The 25,389-nt window shown below is 47.7% G+C and overlaps 3 protein-coding genes across 6 annotated transcripts; all 3 read left to right on the top strand.

Annotated features, from left to right (window-relative positions):
- Nucleotides 1-91: 91 nt before the first annotated feature.
- ctc1 (CTS telomere maintenance complex component 1) lies at nt 92-11,795 on the top strand. 4 transcript variants are annotated; one of them, XM_029526694.1, is made up of 25 exons: nt 96-411; nt 580-679; nt 789-891; nt 965-1,187; nt 1,262-1,488; nt 1,894-2,023; nt 2,105-2,413; nt 2,500-2,622; nt 2,696-2,925; nt 3,011-3,152; nt 4,936-5,135; nt 5,214-5,377; nt 5,453-5,567; nt 5,639-6,026; nt 6,190-6,279; nt 6,438-6,566; nt 7,838-7,884; nt 8,321-8,403; nt 8,487-8,622; nt 8,721-8,789; nt 8,860-9,019; nt 10,045-10,100; nt 10,245-10,401; nt 10,645-10,762; nt 10,846-11,795. In XM_029526694.1, the coding sequence occupies exons 1-25, from the start codon at nt 361-363 to the stop codon at nt 10,947-10,949; spliced, it is 3,654 nt and encodes a 1,217-aa protein (XP_029382554.1). In that variant the 5' UTR covers nt 96-360; the 3' UTR covers nt 10,950-11,795. The 4 variants fall into 4 exon arrangements, with proteins under 4 accessions (XP_029382557.1, XP_029382556.1, XP_029382555.1 ...); XM_029526697.1 differs by lacking the exon at nt 10,846-11,795 and having other exon boundaries at nt 92-411; nt 8,978-9,019; nt 10,245-10,267; nt 10,645-10,759; XM_029526695.1 differs by lacking the exon at nt 10,846-11,795 and having other exon boundaries at nt 93-411; nt 10,245-10,267.
- A 163-nt stretch (nt 11,796-11,958) lies between these two features.
- Nucleotides 11,959-15,129, top strand: LOC115059105 (H-2 class II histocompatibility antigen, A-U alpha chain-like). Its single transcript, XM_029526699.1, has 5 exons — nt 11,959-12,112; nt 13,283-13,531; nt 14,149-14,442; nt 14,578-14,594; nt 14,786-15,129. The coding sequence occupies exons 1-5, from the start codon at nt 11,971-11,973 to the stop codon at nt 14,888-14,890; spliced, it is 807 nt and encodes a 268-aa protein (XP_029382559.1). The 5' UTR covers nt 11,959-11,970; the 3' UTR covers nt 14,891-15,129.
- Nucleotides 15,130-22,118: 6,989 nt separating this feature from the next.
- On the top strand, nt 22,119-25,066 carry LOC115059106 (H-2 class II histocompatibility antigen, E-S beta chain-like). The gene is made up of 6 exons (XM_029526700.1): nt 22,119-22,229; nt 22,410-22,679; nt 23,694-23,907; nt 24,266-24,333; nt 24,436-24,549; nt 24,667-25,066. Exons 1-6 carry the CDS (start codon nt 22,181-22,183, stop codon nt 24,690-24,692), a joined length of 741 nt encoding a protein of 246 aa, XP_029382560.1. The 5' UTR covers nt 22,119-22,180; the 3' UTR covers nt 24,693-25,066.
- The last annotated feature ends 323 nt before the right edge of the window (nt 25,067-25,389 follow it).

Raw genomic sequence — 25,389 nt, 5'->3', positions numbered from 1 at the left:
TCAGAACTCTGATCAGAACCAGCAGGACCTGCTCAGATCAGGACCAGGTCCACAGTGCAGGATCAGTTACTGCCGGGTATCTGTCACCGGAATGACGTCACGAACCGTGACACACACTGACTTTACCTCCCCTTACTCGGGAATGATTGCTTGATTGAGTGAATGATCGATAGATCGATGTATCGATTGATGGTCCTTCAGGTTCCTGCTCTGCACTCAGTGCGCCGGAAGCTGGTTTGCCCCTTTTCAGTCACCGTAGTTGAACCGGAAGCTGTGTGAGTTTTTGGCGGCAGCGTGTTGACAACAGAAGGCTGTTCGTCGGTCCGTCAGGTCTTACGGGATCCACACAGACCGGGACAGATGGACTCCGTTCAGCGGTTCCTGGACCGGTTCAGTCCCCGCAGTGAGGCGGTCAGTCCTCCGTTCAGCACCGTAGGGTGTGTGTGTGTGTGTGTGTGTGTGTGTGTGTGTGTGTGTGAGAGAGAGAGAGACACACTCACAACAGGTTGTTGGTCTAATGTGTTCCAGTTGTGTGTTTGTGACAGTTGTTTTATTGACTCATCAGCTTTCTTCCTGCAGGAGGTCACGTGGTTAAAGGAAATATTCAGTGTCATCACACAACAGCTGTGCCCGATGTTTACTGGCCCCGCCCCTCCCACTGTTGATGAGTCACTGACAGGTTGGTTATCCAATCAGATTCCAGTGTTGAAGAAGCCCAGGTTAGCTGCAGACAGCTGTGTCAGAGGTCAAAGGGCAGCTCCAGATGTTGACTCTGTTGTGTGTTTCAGGAGCAGAGGTGTCCTCGGATGTTTGTGTGTCACTGAGTGTGCGTGTGGTCAAAACACTGCAGGAGAACAGGACGCTCACACACACACTTCCTGTGAGCTACAGGTGAGACAGGTCTGTCTGTCTGTTGCTCCCTCTCTGTTCATCTATATCTCTGACCCTTGACCTCTGTCTCTAGGCTGGTGTCTGTCTCTGAGCTGGTCTCCAGGCAGCACCTGGCCTGTGTCAGTCACCTGTCCTGGAGCACCAATCAGCAGCGAGTGGGGGTAAGGGAGGCGGAGCTCTCTCTGCCTCACAGTACGGTTCTGCCGCAGGTCAACCTGCTGCTGATTGGCTGCCTGAAAGAGGGGCAGGGCGGAGAGTGGAGGCTGATGGACAGCAGCGGGAGCGTCAGGTGTGAGGTGAATGTGAGCTCATCAGGAGTCTGCTCTGTGATTGGTCCATCAGCTGCAGCCTCACCTGTCTGTCTCTGCAGTTCCTGTCTCCCTCTCCTCAGTGGCTCAACCGCCTGGTCTTCCTCCCTCACTGGAACTACATCCCCCACAATTCAATGGGGCAGGATGCAGGGTATGTGGAGCTGATTGGTTCTCCTGTGCTGCTGTGTCCCATTCCTGAGCTGGGATTGGCTGCTGGTGCAACAGGGGGGGCGGAGCCCCTCAGAGCAGTTGGAGTGAGAGAGGCTGCAGGTGTACTGTCCAACAGGTAGAGAGGACGTTAGTCTGTCTCCCTCTCTGACTGCCTGTCTCTCCCTCTCTGTCTCTGCCTGTCTCTGTCTCCCCTCTCTGACTCTGTCTGTCTGTCTCTGTCTTTGCCTGTCTGTCTCTGTGCCTGTCTGTGTCTCCCTCTCTGTCTCTGCCTGTTTCTCCCTCTCTCTCTGCCTGTGTCTCTGTCTCTGCCTGTCTTCCTCTCTGTCTCCCTCTCTAACACTGCCTGTCTCTCCCTCTCTGACTCTGCCTGTCTCCCTCTCTCTCTCTCTGTCTTCCTCTCTGTCTCCCTCTCTGACTCTGCCTGTTTCTCCCTCTCCCTCTCTCCCTCTCTCTCTCTACCTGTCTCCCTCTCTGACACTGCCTGTCTCTCCCTCTCTGACTCTGCCTGTCTCTGTCTCAGGGTGAGGGGACAGCGGTTGTCTGTCTTTGGAGATGTGGGTTCAGTTTTTCCTCTCCTGGTGGTGTCCGGATCGACTTTCTTCATCTTCACGCTGACGGAGGACAAACACACCGTCCCTGTCCTCGTAAAGGTTGGACAGCACTTCCTGTGTCCGTGTTCAGACCCATTTTGATCGGATTGGTTGTGTAATCGTTGTGTTTGCTGTGTGCAGGACAGCGGCAGGTTGTGGTGGTCTCAGTGTGTGTGTGTTGGTCAGAGTGTGTGTGTGACGGCACTGCGTGTGTGTGTCCTACGAGGCTGGAGAGGAAACAAACTCCTGTGTGTGACCGACCGGTCTGAACTACACACCAACAACACACTAACACACACAGCTGGAGACACACAAGCCGAGTCTCAGTCAGACACACCCCTGTCAGTGAAGTCACAACATGCAGACGACGGTGACTGTGAGGGGGCGGAGCCTGGGAGAGGCGTTTGGTCAGGTGTGAGGGTGAAACAGTCCAGAATCATCAGTTACCAGGTGAAACAACACTGTGCCCTGATTGGTTGAAAGTTATTCATTGTTAAATTTTCAGTTTAGTAAGCCCCGCCCCTCTCCTCTGATAGGGCACTGTGACTGAGGTGGTGAGTGAGGGGGCGGGGCTGTATGTCCTGGACAGGGAGGTGGGTTTGTGCCTGGCCTATCAGCCGAGTCTGAGGAGGACACTGAGAGCGGGGGACTGTGTGCAGGTGAGTCTGGACAGGTGAGCCGCCGTCAAATGTCCAGGTGTTAATAAAGTTGGATTGAACATCCTGCCTGCAGCTCCACCACGTCCACTTCCTGTACCGGCCCTGCCCTGACTTTCCTCCCAGCATGCTTTGCACCTGCCTACGCTCCAGCCTCAGGGTCACTAGCTTCAGCAGGTTGGGCGGGATTTCACCTGGCTCCACCTGTCCGGGCCATGAAGCGCTACCACGGTTACTGTTGGACAAGAACAGAGGCGTGTCTGAATACCTGTGGGCGTGTCACCTGAGCTCACGGCTCGCACACAGGTGAGAACAGATGCTTAAAGTGAGGACAACCAGGTGAACATCATTGACTGTGCCAATAAGCTCCGCCCCTTCTGCCCCCCCCCAGTCTTGTCTCCAACCCAAAGCAGCAGTGTGTGTGTCTGTTGTCTTGGAAGCTGATGGAGTTTGTGTGGAGAGTCGGAGGACGAGTACGGAGAGACATCTACTCAGAAATGTTGGACGAGCCGCACATCTGTCCTCTGTCTCAGGTAGAAATACCTTTTTGACTTCAATTCATCATAAGGACAGTTTGTCCCTTTTTCCTTCAGTGTCCCCTCAGAGTGACCAGATAAGGAACAACGAACACACAACACAGGGTGTCTCTCTGTCTGTCTGTCTGTCCCCCCTCCCCTCTGATGCAGGGTCTCTTAATATTAACAGAGGAAGGAGCGCTGAAAAGAGAGCTCTACTGTCAGAGGTAGTCAGGGACAAAAAACTGGATGTGGTGTTCTTACAGGAAACCCACAGTGACCCTGTTAATGAAGCTGACTGGGGCTTATGGTGGGGGGGGGCAATACGTCATTAGCCACAGCACCAATGTAAGTGCTGGAGTGGCTTCTTTATTCTCTCCCACTGTAGCTGCAAACATTTTATCCAGTTCTGAGATGGGGGGGGGCTCGTGGTCAGGGCTGAGATAGGGACTTTGGTTTTTAACTTTTTTAACATATATGCTCCAAACCACGGCCCTGAACGCCTCGCTCTGTTACAGCGGCTGAAAGACGGGCTTGGCAGATGTAACCAGGGGGGGGTTGTTCTTCTGGGGGGGGACTGGAACTGCTGCACAGATTGGGTGGACAGGACGGGACAGGAGCCCCACCCTCAGTCCTCCTCTTTTCTGGACCAGCTGCTACCAGCCCCGTATTATGAACAGTAGCATCCTGCCTGTGTGGTTTACAGACCATCGCTGTTTTTATCCCCTACCCAGAAATCATCACTATTCTGGCATTATGGACAATACATTTTGTAAAAATCTTAAACTCTTTTAGTTTTATTGGAAGTCCAGAAAGGAGGATTTCCCCTCCATTAGTCAGTGGTGGGAGGTGGGAAAGGGGCAGATCGGGGTTTTCTGCCAGAAGTACACGGCCTACTCAACCACCAACACCAGGAGGGCTGTGGAGCAGCTGGAGTCCCCAGCCAGCGCTGAGACCCTGACCTCCAGGAGACAGCAGCTGAGCGGCCTTCTGAATGAGAGAGCCAAGGGAGCTCTGGTCCGAGCTCGCTTCACCAGACTGAAGGATATGGACGCTCCGACCACCTTCTTCTTTGGTTTGGAAAAGGCCGAGGCCCAGAGGAAGAGGATGGTGTGTCTCTGTCTGCCGTACGGGAGGCTAACTTGCTGCATGCTGCGGATTATTATTCTGACCTGTTCCGGGCGGAGGACTGTGATATGGACGCTGCTGCAGAGCTGCTGGACTCCCGGAACTGACCTCGGCCATCACCCAAGTGGACGGGCTGCCTGCTGACTTTTTTAAACACTTTTGGATTTACTGGGACACGATCTGTTGGATGTTTCTAAGGTGTCCTTTAACAAAGGGAGCCTTCCGGCAGAGCTCACTTGGACCCCGGCACTGAGGAGAACTGCCCCTTCTGCCCTGAACCTGAAACCCTCCAACACCTGGTGCTGTCCTGCCCCCGCCTGCCAAGACTGTTGGACCTCCTGAAGGAGTGGGTGGAGAGGCTGGTTTTGTTTTTGTCCTTTTTATTTATTCATTTAATTTTCTGACTTTTGTTTTCTTGTGTCTTTTTTAAGACTTTTTGACTTACTTGAAAAAGTTATTAAGAATGAGCTATCAGTAAGTTCTAAAATCAAGTTTTTTTAAAAGTTTCTCTCTCTCTCTGTCCCCTCAGTGTCCCCTCATTGTCTCCCTCTCTCTCTCTCTCTCTGTCCCCTCAGTGTTCCCTCATTGTCTCCCTCTCTCTCTCTCTCTCTCTCTCTGTGTCCTCTCAGTGTCCCCTCATTGTCTCCCTCTCTCTCTCTCTTTGTCCCCACAGTACAGGGTGGACCCTGGTGTCCCTCAGCTCCTCAGTGTGTCAGAGCTCAGTCAGTCCCTTCAGTTGGACAGTTGGACCGTGTCCCTCAGCTCTCTGCTGCCTCCTGCTGGATCAGGTCTGACCGGGTCTGAGATCAACGCAGCTCTGGCCTGGTCCTACAGAATCCGGAGCTCAGACCTCGACAGCAGAGAGCCCGACAGGTAAACTGTGACCTTTGACTTGAGGTCACCTCACTGACCAATCAGAGCAGGTAACCCCTGACCTCTGACCTCTGACAGGTGCCGCCCCCTGCTGGTGGGGGTGTTGGAGCTTCCGTCCTCCACCTCTGAACACAAAAACAGTCTGCAGCTCAGGGACGCCACAGCAACCATCACCTGTGTCGTCACGGAAACCAATGAGGAGGAGGAAGGTCAGAGATCAGCCTTCAACACGGCCTGGATAGGTACAGCTCTCACACACACACAGAGGTCAAAGGTCACAGACTGCAGGGTAAATTTATTTCTGTGTGTGTTTGTAGGTTGTCTGGTGTGTGTCCATCAGTTCACCATGGTAACGGAGAGATTCCTCCAATCAGATTTCCCCTCCTACCAACACCTGGACCAGGACCAGTTCATCACACACAAACACTGCAGGTACAAACACACACAGACACACACACACACACACATACAAATTTTAATGTGTTTGTTTTTGTGTATTTCAGAGTTTACCTGCAGTTCTCTCTGGACCACCTCTATATCCTGAGTCCATCTGTCACCATGGCAACACACCTGAGAATAAAAGGGGAGGAGTCAGAAGGGGATCTCTCAGACAGGAGGAAGAGGAGGAGAGAAAAACAAGTCTCCTCTGTTGCCAGGACGATGCCTATTGTGGGCGGTGCTTCCCAACCCTGTGTTTCCGTGGTGCTCAGGGTTGAGCAGAAGGAGGGCGTGGCCTGGAGGAACGCAGGGGCGGAGTCAGACCGAGGTGGTTCATGTTTGGTTCTGCACTTCTCCCTCCAAGCTGCTCTGATTGGTCCAGTGGTCAGCTGGGGGCGGGACCCAAAGAACGAGCCAATGACTGACAGGGAGACGATCGGGGAGGAGGAGAAGGTGAGAAACACACCTGTTGTGGGGGGTGTGGTCACCCAATACTCCTTCAGATAATGTGTAAGGGCTCTGTGTGTCACTGTGTGTGTCTCTCTCTATTGGTCTTTGTCTCTGTGTTTGTGTAGGTGGTGTTGCTGTTCTCAGGTGTGTGTCCCTCTTTGTGTAGGTGGTGCTGCTGTTCTCAGGTGTGTGTGTTCGTTGGTTCCCGCTCCTTCAGGCTGGATGTTTCTACAGACTTGTGGTTTTGAACATTCAGGTAAGTTACCTGAAACATCTGGAGGGAGGAAGAGGAGGAGCTATGACCTTCAGCTCCTCCTCCCCCACTGAGACAGGTGCTGAAGGTGTGTGTGTGTGTGTGTGTGTGTGTGTGTGTGTGTGTGTGTGTGTGTGTGTGTGTGTGTGTGTGTGTGTCAGGATCCCAGTATTCTGATTGGTTGTGATGTTTCTGGGCGGAGCACACACTCTGACTCCTCCCTTCAAGTCAGATCTGATTGGAGGTTCCACACTCTGACACGCCCACTGCTGCTCCACACCTGCAGAAAGGTAACACACAGACTCCTCCCCCGTGTTAGAAAATGTGATCACTTCTGTGTGAAGTAACAAAAACCTGACAAATCGATTATTAGTGTTAATGGATTTAACAGACTTTTTGTGTGTTTGTCAGAGTTTTTAGGAGCACGTCTGGCCTCCTGCTGGTCATCGGGCAGTTTACTCAGCAGACAACATGGCTGATGTTGTGCCGAGCGCTACTTGTCCTGTAGAAAATTCTTAAAAACAACAGAAACCATGAAAGATGTCCAAGTATTAGATTTTTTTTTATCAGACAAGCAACACTTTTCGACATTGATGTGCAGCGAAGGAAACGGCGATCAGACCAAGCAGGAAATTTACAAAGTGAGAAACATTAATGATGAAACTCAAACAAGAACTAAACGACGATGAAAAGTCAGAAACAGAGTGAGAAAGCATCGTGTCCTTGGGGATTGTAATTGGATCATAATGCCGAACAGACACAGAGTGGACGTGGTTGTTTAATTGAACCCAGAAGAGACTCTCCATGTCAGGAATCAGTGAACCAAATCATCTCTGCACATACAGAAGGTCAGTAATTCACTGAAAACAGGACGATGAGTGAGACTGCTGGAGTTTGGCCTGCAGATCTCTGAACTCCCAGATAGTTTAAAACGGAAGAAGAAGGGTGAGAAGGTGGAGGGAGGTCAGAGGGGTGGAGTTATCGTACAGACAGACAGTTCTCCTTATCAGCCGATCACAGACCATTTCTTACTGAACCCCCACAGGTCTGTGCTGCTTCATTGTGATGGGGGGCACAGTGAGTTAGGAAGAAGGTCCTCAGGCTGCAGTCCAACATTTAAGAAGACCGGGGGGGTCTAACCCGAACCATTCCTCCTATGACGAACCCTCTTTGATGAAGGACTCTTTAAAACAGGGAGCGTTTCTGGAGAAGTTTGGACCGTCGTTGATCTTTGGACAGCTGGACTGTGAGAAACGGATCCTGAAGCTGAGATGAACTGTAGACGTGGCTGGACCAGGACTTCATCAACAGAGGAACCACCAAGGCTGACCGGATTAAAGATGAGGTGTCTTATGAGGACCGAAGGGCTCCTTAGTAAGGAATCAGAGACTCTGGTGACCAGCAGGGGGCGCTGGTCTCGTGTCAAACAACAGTGTTCTGTTTGATTTTATTAAAAATCAGTTTCTAAAATGGAGACGTGTGAAACTGATGACATCATTTGGTGCTGCTTATAAAAAAAAAGAGTCCAACTAAAGACCCCCCCACCTCTCCTTCCCCCCAGGCTCTCTCACCCACAGTCCTGTCTGTGTCTGAAGTTTTGGACTCCAGGTAAATAAAACTTTTTTAGACAACACAATTATTGCTTTAGTCCGACCAAAACTGGACTTTTAAAGTACATGTAAATATGTTAGCTCGACTCAAATAGAATTCATAATAGTCGGTCTAACACACCCAGATGTTGCTGCATAACTACGTTTTGTGCCAAGTTACACCCGGAATTCGAATGGCATTTAAAACGTAAACGTCGGAGGTCAGACAAAGAAATCTGGCTAACTACTAACACGTGAACATGGCAAAGTCTGCAGCTAAAGCTCATGTTTGGACGGATACAGAAGCTAACCTGCTAGCTCACCATCTTTTTTTCTTTATTTCTTAATCGAGCTACAACCAGCTCCAGTTAACTGGACATGTAAACACACTGAGTGTTGAAGTTCAGAGTCTCCTGAGACTGAACCACTAACTGTGTGTGTGTGTGTGTGCGCAGTTTAGAACTGGTGTGTTTTCAGGGTGTGGTGACTGACAGGACCAGTTTGAATGACAGGACTGACTCTGGACACACAAACTCGGGTACAGACACACAAACTCAGGTACACAAAAACAAACACACTGACCTGTACTCAGGTTAAGTGTGGTGTGTGTCTGTTTCTCAGGTGTTCGCCTCACGATGTCTGACCAGAGTGGGAGGAGTCTCCAGGTGTACATGGACTTTGGCCACACCCTCTACCCACCTGGCCTGTTGCCAGGCAACACACTGCTGCTGTCCGCTTTCCAGAGGAAGCTGTCCAGGTAACACACATTCAAACAGGAAGTGTGTATTTGTATGTGTGTGATCCAAAAGAGGAGGTGGGTATTTACCTGTGTCTGTGTGTGTGTGTGTTTTCCAGGACAGGAAGTGTGTATTGCAGTCTTGTTCCTGTCAGCTCGGTCACGGTGATGTCACTGGGAGATTCCAGGTATCAAAATAACTTCTGTTTATTGTTTATATTTTATTTATTGGTTTATTGATTGATTGTTTGTCTTCAGCTCTGCTCGTCCTCCTCCTGCTCCCATGATGCATCTGGGTCTGTGGGCTCGGAGCAGGGAGCAGAGGCGCACTGTGGGTCGGGTCAAAGGTCACATGGTGTGTTTCCTGTTTCTACAGCTACAGTGGAGCTGCTCACTGTGTGGGAGTGTGTACACACAGGTACACACAGACGCACACCTGACACACACAGTGTAGTAAAATCAAAGGGAGGACAGACGTTTGTGTGTTTTTCCTGTAAAGGAGTTTGTGCCGAGTTTAAGGACTGTTCAAACTTACTGGTGGGAACTTCTGGATGTTTCCTTTGGCCCAAATCTGACGGAGACATTTCCACACAAACTCAGACGGATTCGAATAAAAACAGACTGAAACAGATAAAAACAGATGAACGGACTGAAACTGATAACAGATGAACAGACTGAAACAGACAAAAACAGATAAACAGATTGAAACTGATAAAAACAGATAAACAGACTGAAACTGATAAAAACAGATAAACAGACTGAAACTGATAAAAACAGATAAACAGACTGAAACTGATAAAAACAGATGAACGGGCTGAAACAGATAAAAACAGATGAACGGACTGAAACTGATAAAAACAGATAAACAGACTGAAACTGATTAAAAACAGATAAACAGACTGAAACAGACAAAAACAGATGAACAGACTGAAACAGACAAAAACAGATGAACAGACTGAAACAGATAAAAACAGATGAACAAACAAACTGATAAAAACAGATAAACAGACTGAAACAGACAAAAACAGATAAAAAGACAGACGGCGGCTTTCAGACATCAACTCCTGATTCCAGCTGATGTCTTCATCACTGTCAGGTCCAGGAGGAGCTGATGGGGGGACGTCTGTCTTTCTGTCCGCAGGGACACTTCACATGTTTAGACACAGATTCATTTTATTCCTTCTGGAAAGAGGGGGAAACAGAGTCAGGGGTCAAAGGTCAGAGGACGTGGTCCAGATGCTGATCGGTCCAGAGTGTTGTAGGTTCAGTCCAACTGAACTCTTTGGGTTAGAAATTTTATTTAGTTCTATTTGTTTTTAAGACTTTTATTTTTGGGAGTTTTTTTTTTTTATTCTTTGTTGTGATTGCTGATCAATATCTGACAGAGCGGGAAAGAAATCAATCAAACCTCTTATAAAATAAAATCTCTCTCTCTCTCTCCAGTTTTGTTCCAGTTCTCAGTGTTGCTCAACCTCTTCGGTGTTTCAGTCCAAAGCAAAGTAAGATCTGTGTGTTTATTGATCAGGTTGGTGATCGATGTATTGGTCTGTGTGTTTATTGATCAAATTGGTGATCGATGTATTGATCTGTGTGTTTATTGATCAGATTGCTGATCGATGTATTGATCTGTGTTTATTGATCAGATTGGTGATCGATGACGGGACAGGTGAGGCTCACGTCTGGTTCTCAGGTGTTCTGGTTCGTTCTTTGCTGGGATTGGCTGATTCTCAGTGGGAGGGGCTCCAGAGGGCCCTCAGGGTTAAAGGTCACATCAAAGTCTACCCCCGGGGTCACCACCTGGTCAGCACCACTTCCTGTTTATCAAATTCAGATCAGATCAGGTTTCTTTCTGTGCTCCCACCTGGTTCTGTCGGAGGTCTCAGGTTTTCCCACCTCTGTGTCTCCTCTTTGGTTTGTTCTGGACCTGCAGATGTAACTCAGTTATGATTCGGAGCTTTCTGGATAAATATGATTAAATCAGCTGTGTGATCTGTTTGATGATGTCACCACCTGAATCCTCACCTGTCTCTCTCTCTCTCTCAGGTGTGTGACAACTCAGATGACAATCTGCTCCACTTCCTGTTGTGTGTTTGCAGGAGTGATGTTGAGTGTCGCTCACTTGTTCTCACCTGCAGGAAACACACTAACCAGAGACCAGAAGGTAACACACACACACACACACACACACACACACACACACACACACACACACACACACTCACACACACTCTGTGTCTGTTTCAGAGATGAGGAGGTTCAGTCGAGGAGACAGAGACGTTGTTACCACGGTGACTCCTCCTCTGCTGCTCACCTGCCTGAACATCGATCCACCTGACGTGGTCATGTGACCTGTTCCTGGTTCAGGTCACCTGACTCTACCTGAGGCTGCAGGTCCAACAGGAGGTGGACTGACCTGAGAACAGGTGTCCTCCAGATGAACTCCAAATGTCCTCTGTGTCCTGAAAGTGTCCTCCAGGTGACACTCATCAACCGTTGTCATGGTAATGAAGCAGCTCTGATGGTGTCAGAATATCTGCTGATGTCATTATGGTTTCCATAGTTACACAGAGTTGTTCCTGATGCATGTCGTCCAGAGAACAAGAAGAAGATGATGTTTCCCCCTCAGCTGTTTATCAGATGTTGTCTTCCTGGTAACTGCTGAGTCATCAGCAGCCTGTGTTGTGATTGGCTGGTTAATAACGGGCCATTCAGGTGTAATGGACCTGACGGTCCAGCAGAGGGAGACTCAGGTCGTCCCATCTGAATCCGCTCCACACCGACGAGCTGCTCCCAGAGACCGATGACTCGTCAGCAGCTCGCTGTCTGATTGGCTGCTCAGGAAACAGGAAACGTTTTAGTCGAAGTGAGCCGGGAGTTTCCAAAGACGCCGCATCCAGGTGGCTGATGGGAAACAAACCACAGACTGCTGCTGCTGATGTTTCCTCCTCCTGATCAGTTCATCATCATCTTCATGTCAGCTCATCGAACATCAGATTAGACAAGTTAGTTTGAGATGTCACGACAAATAACCACAAATACACAAACACAACCCGATATAATGCAGTCCATGTTCATCTGCCATCTCTGGAGTTTTTATTATAGTTTTTAAACAAACACATTTAAGTTTGAGTGAAGAAACTTGTTTGTTTGTGTGTGAAGGTTTCAAAATAAAAGTTTCAGCAGATGACTCTAAATCCAGTGTTTTATTCTGAAAGGTTAGTGTTCTTTCAAAATAAATGTGAACTATAAAACTGTAAAAATAAGAATTGTAAAGCTGCTGTTTTGACGATCGACAGATTGTGAGCAGCTGCCGTCGCTGTCTGCCTGGACACTGATGACATCATGAGGTCTCTGCTCTGTGATTGGCTGATGTCGGAGGTAGAGCTCAGCTGCTGCTGCACTTTCTGTCAGTTTGTCTCAGAAACTCAGACGATCAGTTCGGTGATGCTGATGGACACGATGAAGAAGCTGCTCCTCTTCCTCTCCGGCCTCCTCTGGGTCTCTGCTGAAGGTGAGTGATGAGCTGAAGAGCTGAGTGTAACAACAACTGACAGCTAATGGTAACACAACTGAGTTTAACAACAATTGACAACTAATGGTAACAACAACTAACGGTAACACAACAGAGTTTAACAACTACAGAGTTAAACAACTAACAGTAACACAACAACTGACAACTAACAATAATACAACTGAGAGTTTACAACTAACAGTGACACAACCGAGTTTAACAACAATTAACAGTAACACAACTGAGTTTAACAACAACTAACAATAACACAAAAACTGACAACTAACGGTAATACAACTGAGAGTTTAAAACTAAGTGACACAATAGAGTTTAACAACTTACAACACAGTAAATAACATTAACACAACTGAGAGTTTAACAACAACTAACAGTAACACAACTGAGAGTTTAACAACAACTGACAACTAACGGTAACACAACTGAGTTTAACAACTGACAACTAATACAGTTACACAACAGAGTTTAACAACTAACAGTAACACAACTGAGAGTTTAACAACTGACAACTAACAATAACACAACTGAGGGTTCAACAACTGACAACTAACAGTAACACAACTGAGAGTTTAACAACAACTGACAACTAACACAGTTATACAACTCAGAGTTCAACAACTAACACGGTTACACAACTGAGAGTTAAACAACTAACAGTTAACCAACAGTAACAACAACTGACAACTAATAAAGTTACGCAACAGAGTTTAACAACTAACAGTAACACAACTGAGAGTTTAACAACAACTGACAACTAACACAGTTATACAACTCAGAGTTCAACAACTAACACAGTAACTAACCGAAACACAACTGACAACTAACACGGTTACACAACTGAGAGTTAAACAACTAACAGTTAACCAACAGTAACAACAACTGATGACTAACAGTTACACAACTGAGAGTTTAACAACTGACAACTAATAAAGTTAGACAACAGAGTTTAACAACTAGCAGTAACACAACTGAGAATTCAACAGCTGACAACTAACAGTTACACAACTGAGAGTTCAACAGCTGGCGACTAACAACTAACTCAGTTAACTAATAGTAACACAACTGACAGTTTAACAACTAACGCAGTTACACAACAATGACTCCTACCAGTGAGCTAACAGACAGTCAGTAATAACCAGGTCTTCTCTCCAGTTGTCCATGTGGACCTTGCTATCAGTGGCTGTTCAGACTCTGATGGAGAGGTGATGTACTCTCTGGATGGAGAAGAGATCTGGTATGCAGACTTCGTCAAAGGGACGGGGGTGGAGCCTCAGCCCCCTTTCATCGATCATATGAGCTTAGTGGAGGGAACTTATGAACAAGCTGTGGCCAGTCAACAGATCTGCAAACAGAACCTGAAGGTCCTCAGAGAAGCTGAGAAGGACATCCCCCTGAAAAACGGTAACATCTCATGAAACACTTCAGTCACTTGATCCACAACACAAACTACAGACACACAACTTCACCTCAGTGAGTAACAAGTTTAAATGTTGTGTAACAAGTCAGAACGAGTTCAACAAAAGACTGGTCCACTGGGACACTGCAGCTCCAATGAGCTCCAACCACACATGACAACAATCTACCTGCACAGACAACAACAACAACAACAACAACAACAAAAGCAACAGTCGCACAAAAAACTAGATTCATATGAATCACAACAACAACCCAACAAATCTATTCAAACTATTTTCTCCCAGACAACAACTTCCTGCAGCATCTGCTGACTGAAAGTTTACTGTGTGCTGAGCAGACTACATCTGGACCTGGTCCAGATTAAGGACCTGGACCGGGACCAGGTCCAGAGTGCAGTGAACTTTAGTTAAAGTTAGTAGTTTTGAATGGGAATCCATCAGCGATAACAACAACAACAGCAAACCTGCAGCTTTTCTGTGACAAAAGGACACAGTCGGTTTATCTGTCCAGGATTTTAACACAACATTCAACACTGTTAACAGAGTTCAGGCCACATTCAGAATTCAGTGGTGGATCATTGTGATCTGACTTGTTCCCTTCAGATCCTCCTTCCAGCCTGATCGTCTACAGTAGAGACGACGTAGAAATCGGACAGAAGAACGTCCTGATCTGTTACGTGACCGGGTTCTACCCAGCTCCTGTCAAAGTCTACTGGACCAAGAACGGAAAGAACGTGACCGAGGGAACGAGCATCAACGTTCCTTATCCGAACGACGATTTTTCCTTCAACCAGATATCCAGACTGGACTTCATCCCACAGCAGGGAGACGTGTACAGCTGCTCAGTGACACATCCAGCTCTGCAGGAACACAAAACCAGAATCTGGGGTGAGAACCGTCTGCACCGGCACCGAAAAACAACTACAGGCCATCAAATAAATACAGACTAACCAAAAACAACTACAGCTAAACTGCAACTAAATACAGACCAACTGCAGACCAGCAACAGCTAACCAACTAACAGCTTATCAGTCAGTGCGTCGCCGAATGTTCTCATTCATCCAACTCATCTTTATCCAGAGAAGATTGAGCCGAATGTGACTGGACTGGATAAAGTGCCAAGTCCGGTCGAACTCAACTCAATTCTATCTGTGTGTGTCCCCAGATGTGACATTAACCTGTTTGTGTCCCCAGATGTCACATTAACCCGTTTGTGTCCCCAGATGTTGAAGTGCAGCAGCCGGGTATCGGACCTGCGGTGTTCTGTGGACTCGGTCTGACGGTCGGTTTGCTTGGTGTCGCTGCTGGAACCTTCTTCCTCATCAAAGGAAACGAGTGCAGCTGATTGGCTGGAGCTGATGATGTCATCAGTGTGTTTGTAAATTGTCCAATCAGACGTAAGCTGCTTCGGTCCTGCTGTCAGAGAATCGTGTTTCTGATCTTGATGTAAATAATCATCTTCGTCTTCGTCTTCATCACGTCAATGTTAGAAATCAACAAAGTTCTGTCTGATCTGCTGCAATGAACTTCCTGTGTCAAAATAAAAGTCTGAATGGGTAGCACCCTTTGCTGCTAAGTGCTGCAGTCAGTGTGTTGTGTTACTTCCTGTTTGTTTATGTCACCACATAGTTGTGAGCTGCGGAAAGGGGGGGGTGGTTGAGATTCTGACACCCCTCAGACTTGAAAGAGACTGTTGGCTCCACAGAGATTCCTCAGATCTCCGCTAAGTGCCATCCTGCATCTTTATCAAACAATAAATTCCAGTTCATGCCACAAATCAGCATAAACCTTCCTAACCCCGCAGAGAGGTACCCTTCTCTGACCCTCCACTCGGGTCGGCCTGATAACATTATCAGGTCCTGAAACATCTGGGCCAACAAGGACACAAAGATTGATATAATAAGAAATTGGATATTCTGATCAAACAAGAGACTGCAAACACGCCGAACTGAAGAGGACTTCACAGCTACAAGATAGCTTGGCTGAGATAGAAATTACACCGGACAAGGAACTATTGCAGTTATGTAACAACAGCACCACCTGGAAGATGAACCACCGGAACCGAGCAACGTAATCTTTGTGCTTGGTTGTTGCCTATAAGTGTTCTGTAAAAAGAAAAAGAAACTTCATACACAGTCCACAGTCATTCATTTCTGATTTTCCACAGCCAGTCAACATATGCATGAAAATTTTCTTTTCTTAGTTCATTTGTTTGTGTGCTCTGTGATGTTGTGATTGCCTAATAACCATTTAATTGTGTTTTACAGTGAATCAGATAGAACCATGTCCACCGAAGGAACCACAACAAGCAGAGAAAACTGTACTTATCAAAACACCCCCCCCTTGCATGCGCTGATAAGAACCATCCTTCTTAAAAAACACAGTTTCACCCAGTTCTAAGCATTTATACTGCATTTACTAACCATGTTCTGCCAAAGTCTCTGTCTCTCCCAGTTCCTCTCCTCTCTCTCCCTGTCCTCATCCTGCAGGTGGTGACTCATCTCCATCCCATGTTCCTGCAACACCTGCTGGTCCCATATTTCATGACTCAACTCCATGAACTTCATGCAGCAACGTGTTCCTGCCTACACCCCCCCCCCCTCCAATTCCTATCTCACTCTCTCACTCTCTCTCTCTCTCTCTCTCTCTTTCTCCCACTCTCAACCCAACCGGTCGAGGCAGATGGCCGCCCCCCCTGAGCCTGGTTCTGCTCGAGGTTTCTGCCTCTTAAAGGAATTTTTTCTTGCCACTGTTGCCAAGTGTTTGCTCATCGGGGGATCTGTTGGTCTGTTTAAATCATTTTATGTTGGGATGTCTGACTTTATGCTATTTACATACTTTTGTATGGTTGATAATCATGCTGTTTTAACCTAATAAACTACATATTGTTTTATATCTAATTTTATATCTTTTACGTGTTTTTATATGAAATAGCTATACACAGTATATTATAAACATGAGCTTTTTATTACTAAATGAAGGAGATATATTGGGCTTCTGGGTTTGTGGTTTGTGTCTGTTCTCCTTCCTCATCCACAGAAAACAGGGACCGTTAACACCCACTGAGGGCTGATTGCAGGAATGGAGCCAGAGAATACGAAGAGGAAGTGTGCAACCCGGAGAAGACTACACTCACATACCTCATTTCCTTTGTATAACCATAACATAAGCTGGACCAGGGAAAGACAGAGCATCAGACTTCATGAACTGAAGCTGGAGTTGTCTGCTTGTCAGGGAAACATAGTCTGGTCCAGAGCTCTGTGAACCATCTCTTTTTTATAGTCTATTTTACTGTTAGTGTTCAAATAAAATATATGAAATTGATTTGGACGTCTCCTGCATCCTTCATCAAACAAATGTGCGAGAACACTTTCGGAACTCAATATGCTCTATATGTAAACTGCCTTGATGTAACGTTATGATTTGGCATTATACAAATAAATTTGATTTGATTAGAAAAAAGTCCATAAAATCATCACTGCTTAGAGCTAAGGGGATCACTGGTTCAACTGAGCTATGGCTCTCTGTCAGCCTGGCTACAGTGCTGAAGAGAAACCTGGGGTTGTTCTTGTTTTCTTCTATTAGTGCTGAGTAATATGAACTTCTAGCACTGCAGAGAGCTTTTTTATATGTTTTTAGGCTGTCTTTCCAGGCTCTGTGAGACTCTTCTGACTTACTGGAACGCCAATTTCTTTCTAATTTCCTTGATGTCTGCTTTAAGGCACAGATTTGGGAATTATACCAGGGAGCCATCCTCCTCAGATTGAATACTTTCTTTTTGAGAGGGGCGGCATTATCAAGATTCGAACGCAGTGTGGCCATAGTGCTAGTCACAAGGTCATCAACCTGCGTATGGGAGAAATCCTCATTTGAATTTAGATATGGCATTGTTGGGAATGATGACCAAATGTTCTCTTTAAATTTAGCCACAGCAGCTTCAGATAAACATCTTCTATAGCTGAATTTATTCCTCAATGCTGTGGAGCCCATTAAAGTAAACTCAAATGTAATAAGGTAATGGTCAGTCAGTAGAGAGTTTGGGGAAGAATTGTTAGCTTGTCAATTTCAATGCCATAAGTTAGAACAAGATCAAGGATATGATTGTAGAAGTGAGTGGGTTCATTCACGTGCTGGGAAAAGCCAATTGAGTCTAGTAGGGAAAGAAACCCAGAACTAAGGCTGTCGCTTTCTACATCAACATGTATATTGAAATCTCCCAGGATAATGATTTTATCTGTACTGAGTACTAACTCTGATATACACTCAGAAAACTCTGATAGGAATTCTGAGTATACAAGGAGGTATTCAGTCAGACCCTGGAGCTGGCAGCTCCCAGCAGCAATTCTCTGTCCAGGGGATGTATAAGTGCTTTGTTGGTAAAATACTAAATGTGTATTTATTGTTTCTCAGATGAGACAAGTCTTAATCTAATTTACAGTTGAAGGAGACACTGTAGAGGTGCTCAAACATCCAGCACACTTACTGGATGTAAATGTATTTCCTTACTGACCCCCACACAGAGTGACTGTCAAAGTTTCTATGTACTCTCATCTTTGTTTGCTGTCATGAATCCACTTTATTCATTTCTCTTAAACTGTTCCACAGGTGGAGATCAACGAAGAGACACTTTCAGTGTTGTCAGAGGTACCTTTGAGGTAGAGCTTTTAATAATGTAAATAAGAACTTAAATAAAAATTTTAAATATGTTTATATATCCTTTAGCTTCATCGTTCATAATTATAAATGATTACGTTTTTTGGTCATTAATGTCACAGGGAGAGGACATTGTGTGACCCTCCCTTCAGCCTGTAGGCCCACAGGAGAAAAAAAAAATAAGGGCTAAGGGTTTTATCATTTCAGTTTATCATTTCATTGTTGTGTTGTTGTGTGTCTGTGTGCGTCTCCCTCAGACCTGACTCCTGCCTCAGTAGTTGTGTTGTTGTGTGTCTGTGTGCGTCTCCCTCAGACCTGACTCCTGCCTCAGTAGTTGTTGTGTTGTTGTGTGTCTGTGTGCGTCTCCCTCAGACCTGACTCCTGCCTCAGTAGTTGTGTTGTTGTGTGTCTGTGTGCGTCTCCGTCAGACCTGACTCCTGCCTCAGTAGTTGTGTTGTTGTGTGTCTGTGTGCGTCTCCCTCAGACCTGACTCCTGCCTCAGTAGTTGCGTGTCTGTGTGCGTCTCCCTCAGACCTGACTCCTGCCTCAGTAGTTGTGTGTCTGTGTGCGTCTCCCTCAGACCTGACTCCTGCCTCAGTAGTTGTTGTGTTGTTGTGTGTCTGTGTGCGTCTCCCTCAGACCTGACTCCTGCCTCAGTAGTTGTGTGGTTGTGTGTCTTTGTGCGTCTCCCTCAGACCTGACTCCTGCCTCAGTAGTTGTGTTGTTGTGTGTCTGTGTGCGTCTCCCTCAGACCTGACTCCTGCCTCAGTAGTTGTGTTGTTGTGTGTCTGTGTGCGTCTCCGTCAGACCTGACTCCTGCCTCAGTAGTTGTGTTGTTGTGTGTCTGTGTGCGTCTCCCTCAGACCTGACTCCTGCCTCAATAGTTGTTGTGTTGTTGTGTCTGTGTGTGTCTCCCTCAGACCTGACTCCTGCCTCAGTAGTTGTGTGTCTGTGTGCGTCTCCCTCAGACCTGACTCCTGCCTCAGTAGTAGTGTTGTTGTGTGTCTGTGTACGTCTCCCTCAGACCTGACTCCTGCCTCAGTAGTTGTGTTGTTGTGTGTCTGTGTACGTCTCCCTCAGACCTGACTCCTGCCTCAGTAGTTGTGTTGTTGTGTGTCTGTGTACGTCTCCCTCAGACCTGACTCCTGCCTCAGTAGTTGTGTTGTTGTGTGTCTGTGTGCGTCTCTCTCAGACCTGACTAATGCCTCAGTAGTTGTGTTGTTGTGTGTCTGTGTACGTCTCCCTCAGACCTGACTCCTGCCTCAGTAGTAGTGTTGTTGTGTGTCTGTGTGCGTCTCTCTCAGACCTGACTCCTGCCTCAGTAGTTGTGTGTCTGTGTGCGTCTCCCTCAGACCTGACTCCTGCCTCAGTAGTAGTGTTGTTGTGTGTCTGTGTGCGTCTCTCTCAGACCTGACTCCTGCCTCAGTAGTTGTGTTGTTGTGTGTCTGTGTGCGTCTCCCTCAGACCTGACTCCTGCCTCAGTAGTTGTTGTGTTGTTGTGTGTCTGTGTGCGTCTCCCTCAGACCTGACTCCTGCCTCAGTAGTTGTGTTGTTGTGTGTCTGTGTGCGTCTCCGTCAGACCTGACTCCTGCCTCAGTAGTTGTGTTGTTGTGTGTCTGTGTGCGTCTCCCTCAGACCTGACTCCTGCCTCAGTAGTTGTTGTGTTGTTGTGTGTCTGTGTGCGTCTCCCTCAGACCTGACTCCTGCCTCAGTAGTTGTGTGTCTGTGTGCGTCTCCCTCAGACCTGACTCCTGCCTCAGTAGTTGTTGTGTTGTTGTGTGTCTGTGTGCGTCTCCCTCAGACCTGACTCCTGCCTCAGTAGTTGTGTGGTTGTGTGTCTTTGTGCGTCTCCCTCAGACCTGACTCCTGCCTCAGTAGTTGTGTTGTTGTGTGTCTGTGTGCGTCTCCCTCAGACCTGACTCCTGCCTCAGTAGTTGTTGTGTTGTTGTGTGTCTGTGTGCGTCTCCCTCAGACCTGACTCCTGCCTCAGTAGTAGTGTTGTTGTGTGTCTGTGTGCGTCTCCCTCAGACCTGACTCCTGCCTCAGTAGTTGTGTTGTTGTGTGTCTGTGTGCGTCTCCGTCAGACCTGACTCCTGCCTCAGTAGTTGTGTTGTTGTGTGTCTGTGTGCGTCTCCGTCAGACCTGACTCCTGCCTCAATAGTTGTTGTGTTGTTGTGTCTGTGTGTGTCTCCCTCAGACCTGACTCCTGCCTCAGTAGTTGTGTTGTTGTGTGTCTGTGTGCGTCTCTCTCAGACCTGACTCCTGCCTCAGTAGTTGTGTGTCTGTGTGCGTCTCCCTCAGACCTGACTCCTGCCTCAGTAGTAGTGTTGTTGTGTGTCTGTGTGCGTCTCTCTCAGACCTGACTCCTGCCTCAGTAGTTGTGTTGTTGTGTGTCTGTGTGCGTCTCCCTCAGACCTGACTCCTGCCTCAGTAGTTGTGTTGTTGTGTGTCTGTGTGCATCTCCCTCAGACCTGACTCCTGCCTCAGTAGTTGTTGTGTTGTTGTGTGTCTGTGTGCGTCTCCCTCAGACCTGACTCCTGCCTCAGTAGTTGTGTTGTTGTGTGTCTGTGTGCGTCTCCCTCAGACCTGACTCCTGCCTCAGTAGTTGTGTTGTTGTGTGTCTGTGTGCGTCTCCCTCAGACCTGACTCCTGCCTCAGTAGTTGTGTTGTTGTGTGTCTGTGTGCGTCTCCCTCAGACCTGACTCCTGCCTCAGTAGTTGTTGTGTTGTTGTGTGTCTGTGTGCGTCTCCCTCAGACCTGACTCCTGCCTCAGTAGTTGTGTTGTTGTGTGTCTGTGTGCGTCTCCCTCAGACCTGACTCCTGCCTCAGTTGTTGTGTTGTTGTGTGTCTGTGTGCGTCTCCCTCAGACCTGACTCCTGCCTCAGTAGTTGTGTTGTTGTGTGTCTGTGTGCGTCTCCCTCAGACCTGACTCCTGCTTCAGTAGTTGTGTGTCTGTGTGCGTCTCCCTCAGACCTGACTCCTGCCTCAGTAGTTGTGTTGTTGTGTGTCTGTGTGCGTCTCCCTCAGACCTGACTCCTGCCTCAGTAGTTGTTGTGTTGTTGTGTGTCTGTGTGCGTCTCCCTCAGACCTGACTCCTGCCTCAGTAGTTGTGTTGTTGTGTGTCTGTGTGCGTCTCCGTCAGACCTGACTCCTGCCTCAGTAGTTGTGTTGTTGTGTGTCTGTGTGCGTCTCCCTCAGACCTGACTCCTGCCTCAGTAGTTGTTGTGTTGTTGTGTGTCTGTGTGCGTCTCCCTCAGACCTGACTCCTGCCTCAGTAGTTGTGTGTCTGTGTGCGTCTCCCTCAGACCTGACTCCTGCCTCAGTAGTTGTGTGTCTGTGTGCGTCTCCCTCAGACCTGACTCCTGCCTCAGTAGTTGTGTTGTTGTGTGTCTGTGTGCGTCTCCCTCAGACCTGACTCCTGCCTCAGTAGTTGTGTGTCTGTGTGCGTCTCCCTCAGACCTGACTCCTGCCTCAGTAGTTGTGTGTCTGTGTGCGTCTCCCTCAGACCTGACTTCTGCCTCAGTAGTTGTGTGTCTGTGTGCGTCTCCCTCAGACCTGACTCCTGCCTCAGTAGTTGTTGTGTTGTTGTGTGTCTGTGTGCGTCTCCCTCAGACCTGACTCCTGCCTCAGTAGTTGTGTGTCTGTGTGTGTCTCCCTCAGACCTGACTCCTGCCTCAGTAGTTGTGTGTCTGTGTGCGTCTCCCTCAGACCTGACGTCTGCCTCAGTAGTTGTGTGTCTGTGTGCATCTCCCTCAGACCTGACTCCTGCCTCAGTAGTTGTTGTGTTGTTGTGTGTCTGTGTGCGTCTCCCTCAGACCTGACTTCTGCCTCAGTAGTTGTGTGTCTGTGTGCGTCTCCCTCAGACCTGACTCCTGCCTCAGTAGTCTACCTGGTAACAGATGACGGTGTGTCATGTGACCTCCGTTCTGGTTTTTAGATTCCTTCTCAGTCGGATTGTTTCAGTTCGTTCAGTTTCTCCATCATGAGTCCTTCAACTGTTCTGCTCCTCTTCATCGCTGTCTACACAGCAGGTAGGACTACACACAGACACACACTGATACACCCTGATACAGAGCTATACATCTACACACACACACACACACACACACACACAAACACACACTGACACACACACACACACACAAACACACACACTGACACACAGACACGCAGCTCTCCAGACTGATTTCTGTCTGATTGTTTGTCTTCAGATGGATTCAGGGAATTTTACATCACTCGCTGTGACTTTAACTCCACGGATCCTTCTGGGATCACCTACATCCAATCGTACTTCTACAACAAACTGGAGTTCATCAGGTTTGACAGCAGAGTGGGGAGGTTTGTTGGATACACTGAGATCGGTGTGAAGAACGCAGAACGCTGGAACAAAGGTCCAGAGGTGGTTCAGAGCAGGAATGAGAAGCAGAGATACTGTGTCAACCATGTTGGACCCTACTACAACGGTGCTGTGACTAAGTCAGGTGAGTTTATGACGTCATCATGACATCATCACCTCAGACTCCGACTGAACAGGTTTGTCTCCAGATTTTCTCATCAGCAACAGGAACTCTGGAACCGGGTCTGTGTGATCCAGTTCAGAGAGAACCAGGTCTCTGTGATCCAGTTCAGAGAGAACCAGGTCTCTGTGATCCAGTTCAAAGAACCGGGTCTCTGTGATCCAGTTCAGAGAGAACCGGGTCTGTGTGATCCAGTTCAGAGAGAACCAGGTCTCTGTGATCCAGTTCAAAAAGAACCGGGTCTCTGTGATCCATTTCAAAGAACCGGGTCTCTGTGATCCAGTTCAAAAAGAACCGGGTCTGTGTGATCCAGTTCAGAGAGAACCAGGTCTCTGTGATCCAGTTCAGAGAACCAGGTCTGTGTGATCCAGTTCAAAGAACCGGGTCTCTGTGATCCATTTCAAAAAGAACCGGGTCTGTGTGATCCAGTTCAGATAGAACCAGGCCTGTGTGATCCAGTTCAGAGAGAACCAGGTCTCTGTGATCCAGTTCAGAGAACCAGGTCTGTGTGATCCAGTTCAGAGAGAACCAGGTCTGTGTGATCCAGTTCAGAGAACCAGGTCTCTGTGATCCAGTTCAAAGAACCAGGTCTCTGTGATCCAGTTCAGAGAACCAGGTCTCTGTGATCCAGTTCAAAGAACCAGGTCTCTGTGATCCAGTTCAGAGAGAACCAGGTCTCTGTGATCGTGAAACAAACTGTTTGTCTCCATCTGGTGGAGAAACTTTGTCATTGGAGGAACCAGGAGCTGCTCTGTGATTGGTCCAAAGTCCGGTCATATTGATCCAAAGATATGATCGCTATGATCAATATATTGATCTTATTATCTTATTGATCACTGCATTGATGATCTTATATATAAAATATCAGTGATCGACGGTCTCTGATGGTCGAATCAGCTGCAGATATTTGTTTTATTGATTATCGATCAGACCAGCTGGTCTCTGTAGAACCTGATCAGGATCATTGATCTGTTCCAGTCAAACCTTCGGTCAGGATCAACTCCGAGGATCCTTCAGGTGGATCTCATCAGTCCGTGCTGGTCTGCAGCGCCTACGACTTTTACCCCAAACACATCAGAGTCAGCTGGCGCCGAGACGGACAGGAAGTGAAGTCTGACGTCACGTCCACCGAGGAGATGGCCGACGGGGACTGGTACTACCAGATCCACTCCCACCTGGAGTACACGCCCAGGTGAGTCCAGATCCAGATCCAGATAGGTCCAAAACCAGGTGAGTCCAGATCCAGATCCAGAAACAGATATGTTGAAAACCAGTCAGCAGCAGTTTTCTTCTTGTTAGGTTCATTAGTTCCAGCCTGGTGAAGTCACTGCAGATCCTGCTGAGTCTAAAACCAAGATGTTCCTGTAAGTCCGGTCCTGTCAGCTGTAGTAAGGCCCAGTAGTTCCAGTTAGCTCCAGTCGTATCTAGTCAGTTTCAGGGAGGTCCAGTTTCACTTGCAGGGTCCAGTCTGGTCCACTCCAGATCCAGTCAGGCCTAATCGGGTCCAGCAGGTCCAGATCAGCAGTCTGACATTGATGTTTGTGGTCCAGGTCTGGAGAGAAGATCTCCTGTGTGGTGGAACACGCCAGCCTGAAGGAACCTCTGATCACCAACTGGGGTAAATACCTGTCTGTCTGCTCACCTGTCTCCCTGCTCATCTGTCTCCCTGATCACCCGTCTCCCTGCTCACCTGTCTCCTTGCTCACCTGTCTGTCCTCAGATCCGTCCATGCCGGAGGCAGAGAGGAACAAACTGGCGATCGGCGCGTCGGGTCTGATTCTCGGTTTGGTTTTATCTTTGGCCGGATTCATCTACTACAAGAGGAAAGCCAGAGGTCAGAATCTGATCCCAGAACCAGAACCAGGACTGGACCCATACTGGTTTAGACCAGACAGGTTTTAGTGGTTTTTGTTCTGCTGTTGATCCGTCTGTCTTTGTCTCTTAAATCCAGGAAGGATCCTGGTTCCCACAAACTGATCCTTGTCCTGTATGCTGGACCTGGACCTGGACCTGGACCTGGTTCTGGACCTGTTGCTGCTTCAGCTGCTGCTTTAACCTGCCTTCTGTTTCTCAGTGCTCCCACCTGCTGGACCAGCTGAACCCCTAAACCTGGTCCAGGACCGTCTGATGCTGTGCTGGTCTAAACCTGGTCCAGGATCATCAGAGTCCTGTTGAGTCTGACAGTCCTGGACCAGGTTTAATGTGGACTCAGGTGGATCAACAGGATCTGGACTCTGCTGCTTTACTGTGTGAATCAAACCAGATCAGGGGTTCTGGTCTTAAATTCAGGATGATCCAGATGTTTTTTTCTACGCTGTCATGTATTTACAATAAACCTCCTTAAACTCTGACTCAGTCTGTGATGTCATCAACATGAGACAACAAACACCTGTCCAGGTATGAAACAACAAAGAAGGAAGTTCTGTGGAGCTCAGCTGTCTGAACTGCGATCAAAACCTGAAACAAACAACTACCCCCCGCCCCCCCGCCACACACACACACACACACATACACACACACACACTTTTAACCCCCGCTCCTCCTTTTTATTTATTGTCAAAGTCACTTTTACTCCCATATTTATTTTACTTATTTGTTTTTAATCCATAAAAAAATTTATTGATCCTTAAAAATACTCAACAGAATCCTGGTCCAGACAGATCGGCTTTCAGAC

The sequence above is a fragment of the Echeneis naucrates genome, chromosome 18, assembly GCF_900963305.1.
Source record: "Echeneis naucrates chromosome 18, fEcheNa1.1, whole genome shotgun sequence".
Classification (NCBI taxonomy): domain Eukaryota; kingdom Metazoa; phylum Chordata; class Actinopteri; order Carangiformes; family Echeneidae; genus Echeneis; species Echeneis naucrates.
Note: the sequence above shows the minus strand (reverse complement) of the source record. Positions and strands in the feature narration are given on the sequence as shown.

Bases quoted from the DNA above. Each gene is read 5' to 3' on its own strand.
- LOC115059105 (XM_029526699.1), top strand. From the start codon at position 11,971: ATGTCGGAGGTAGAGCTCAGCTGCTGCTGCACTTTCTGTCAGTTTGTC. The intron at 12,113-13,282 runs GTGAGTGATGAG...TCTTCTCTCCAG, and splicing joins CCTCTGGGTCTCTGCTGAAG to TTGTCCATGTGGACCTTGCT. The intron at 13,532-14,148 runs GTAACATCTCAT...TGTTCCCTTCAG, and splicing joins GGACATCCCCCTGAAAAACG to ATCCTCCTTCCAGCCTGATC.
- LOC115059106 (XM_029526700.1), top strand. From the start codon at position 22,181: ATGAGTCCTTCAACTGTTCTGCTCCTCTTCATCGCTGTCTACACAGCA. The intron at 22,230-22,409 runs GTAGGACTACAC...GTTTGTCTTCAG, and splicing joins CATCGCTGTCTACACAGCAG to ATGGATTCAGGGAATTTTAC. The intron at 24,334-24,435 runs GTAAATACCTGT...GTCTGTCCTCAG, and splicing joins ACCTCTGATCACCAACTGGG to ATCCGTCCATGCCGGAGGCA.
- ctc1 (XM_029526694.1), top strand. From the start codon at position 361: ATGGACTCCGTTCAGCGGTTCCTGGACCGGTTCAGTCCCCGCAGTGAG. The intron at 1,489-1,893 runs GTAGAGAGGACG...TCTCTGTCTCAG, and splicing joins GCAGGTGTACTGTCCAACAG to GGTGAGGGGACAGCGGTTGT. The intron at 6,027-6,189 runs GTGAGAAACACA...CTCTTTGTGTAG, and splicing joins CGATCGGGGAGGAGGAGAAG to GTGGTGCTGCTGTTCTCAGG.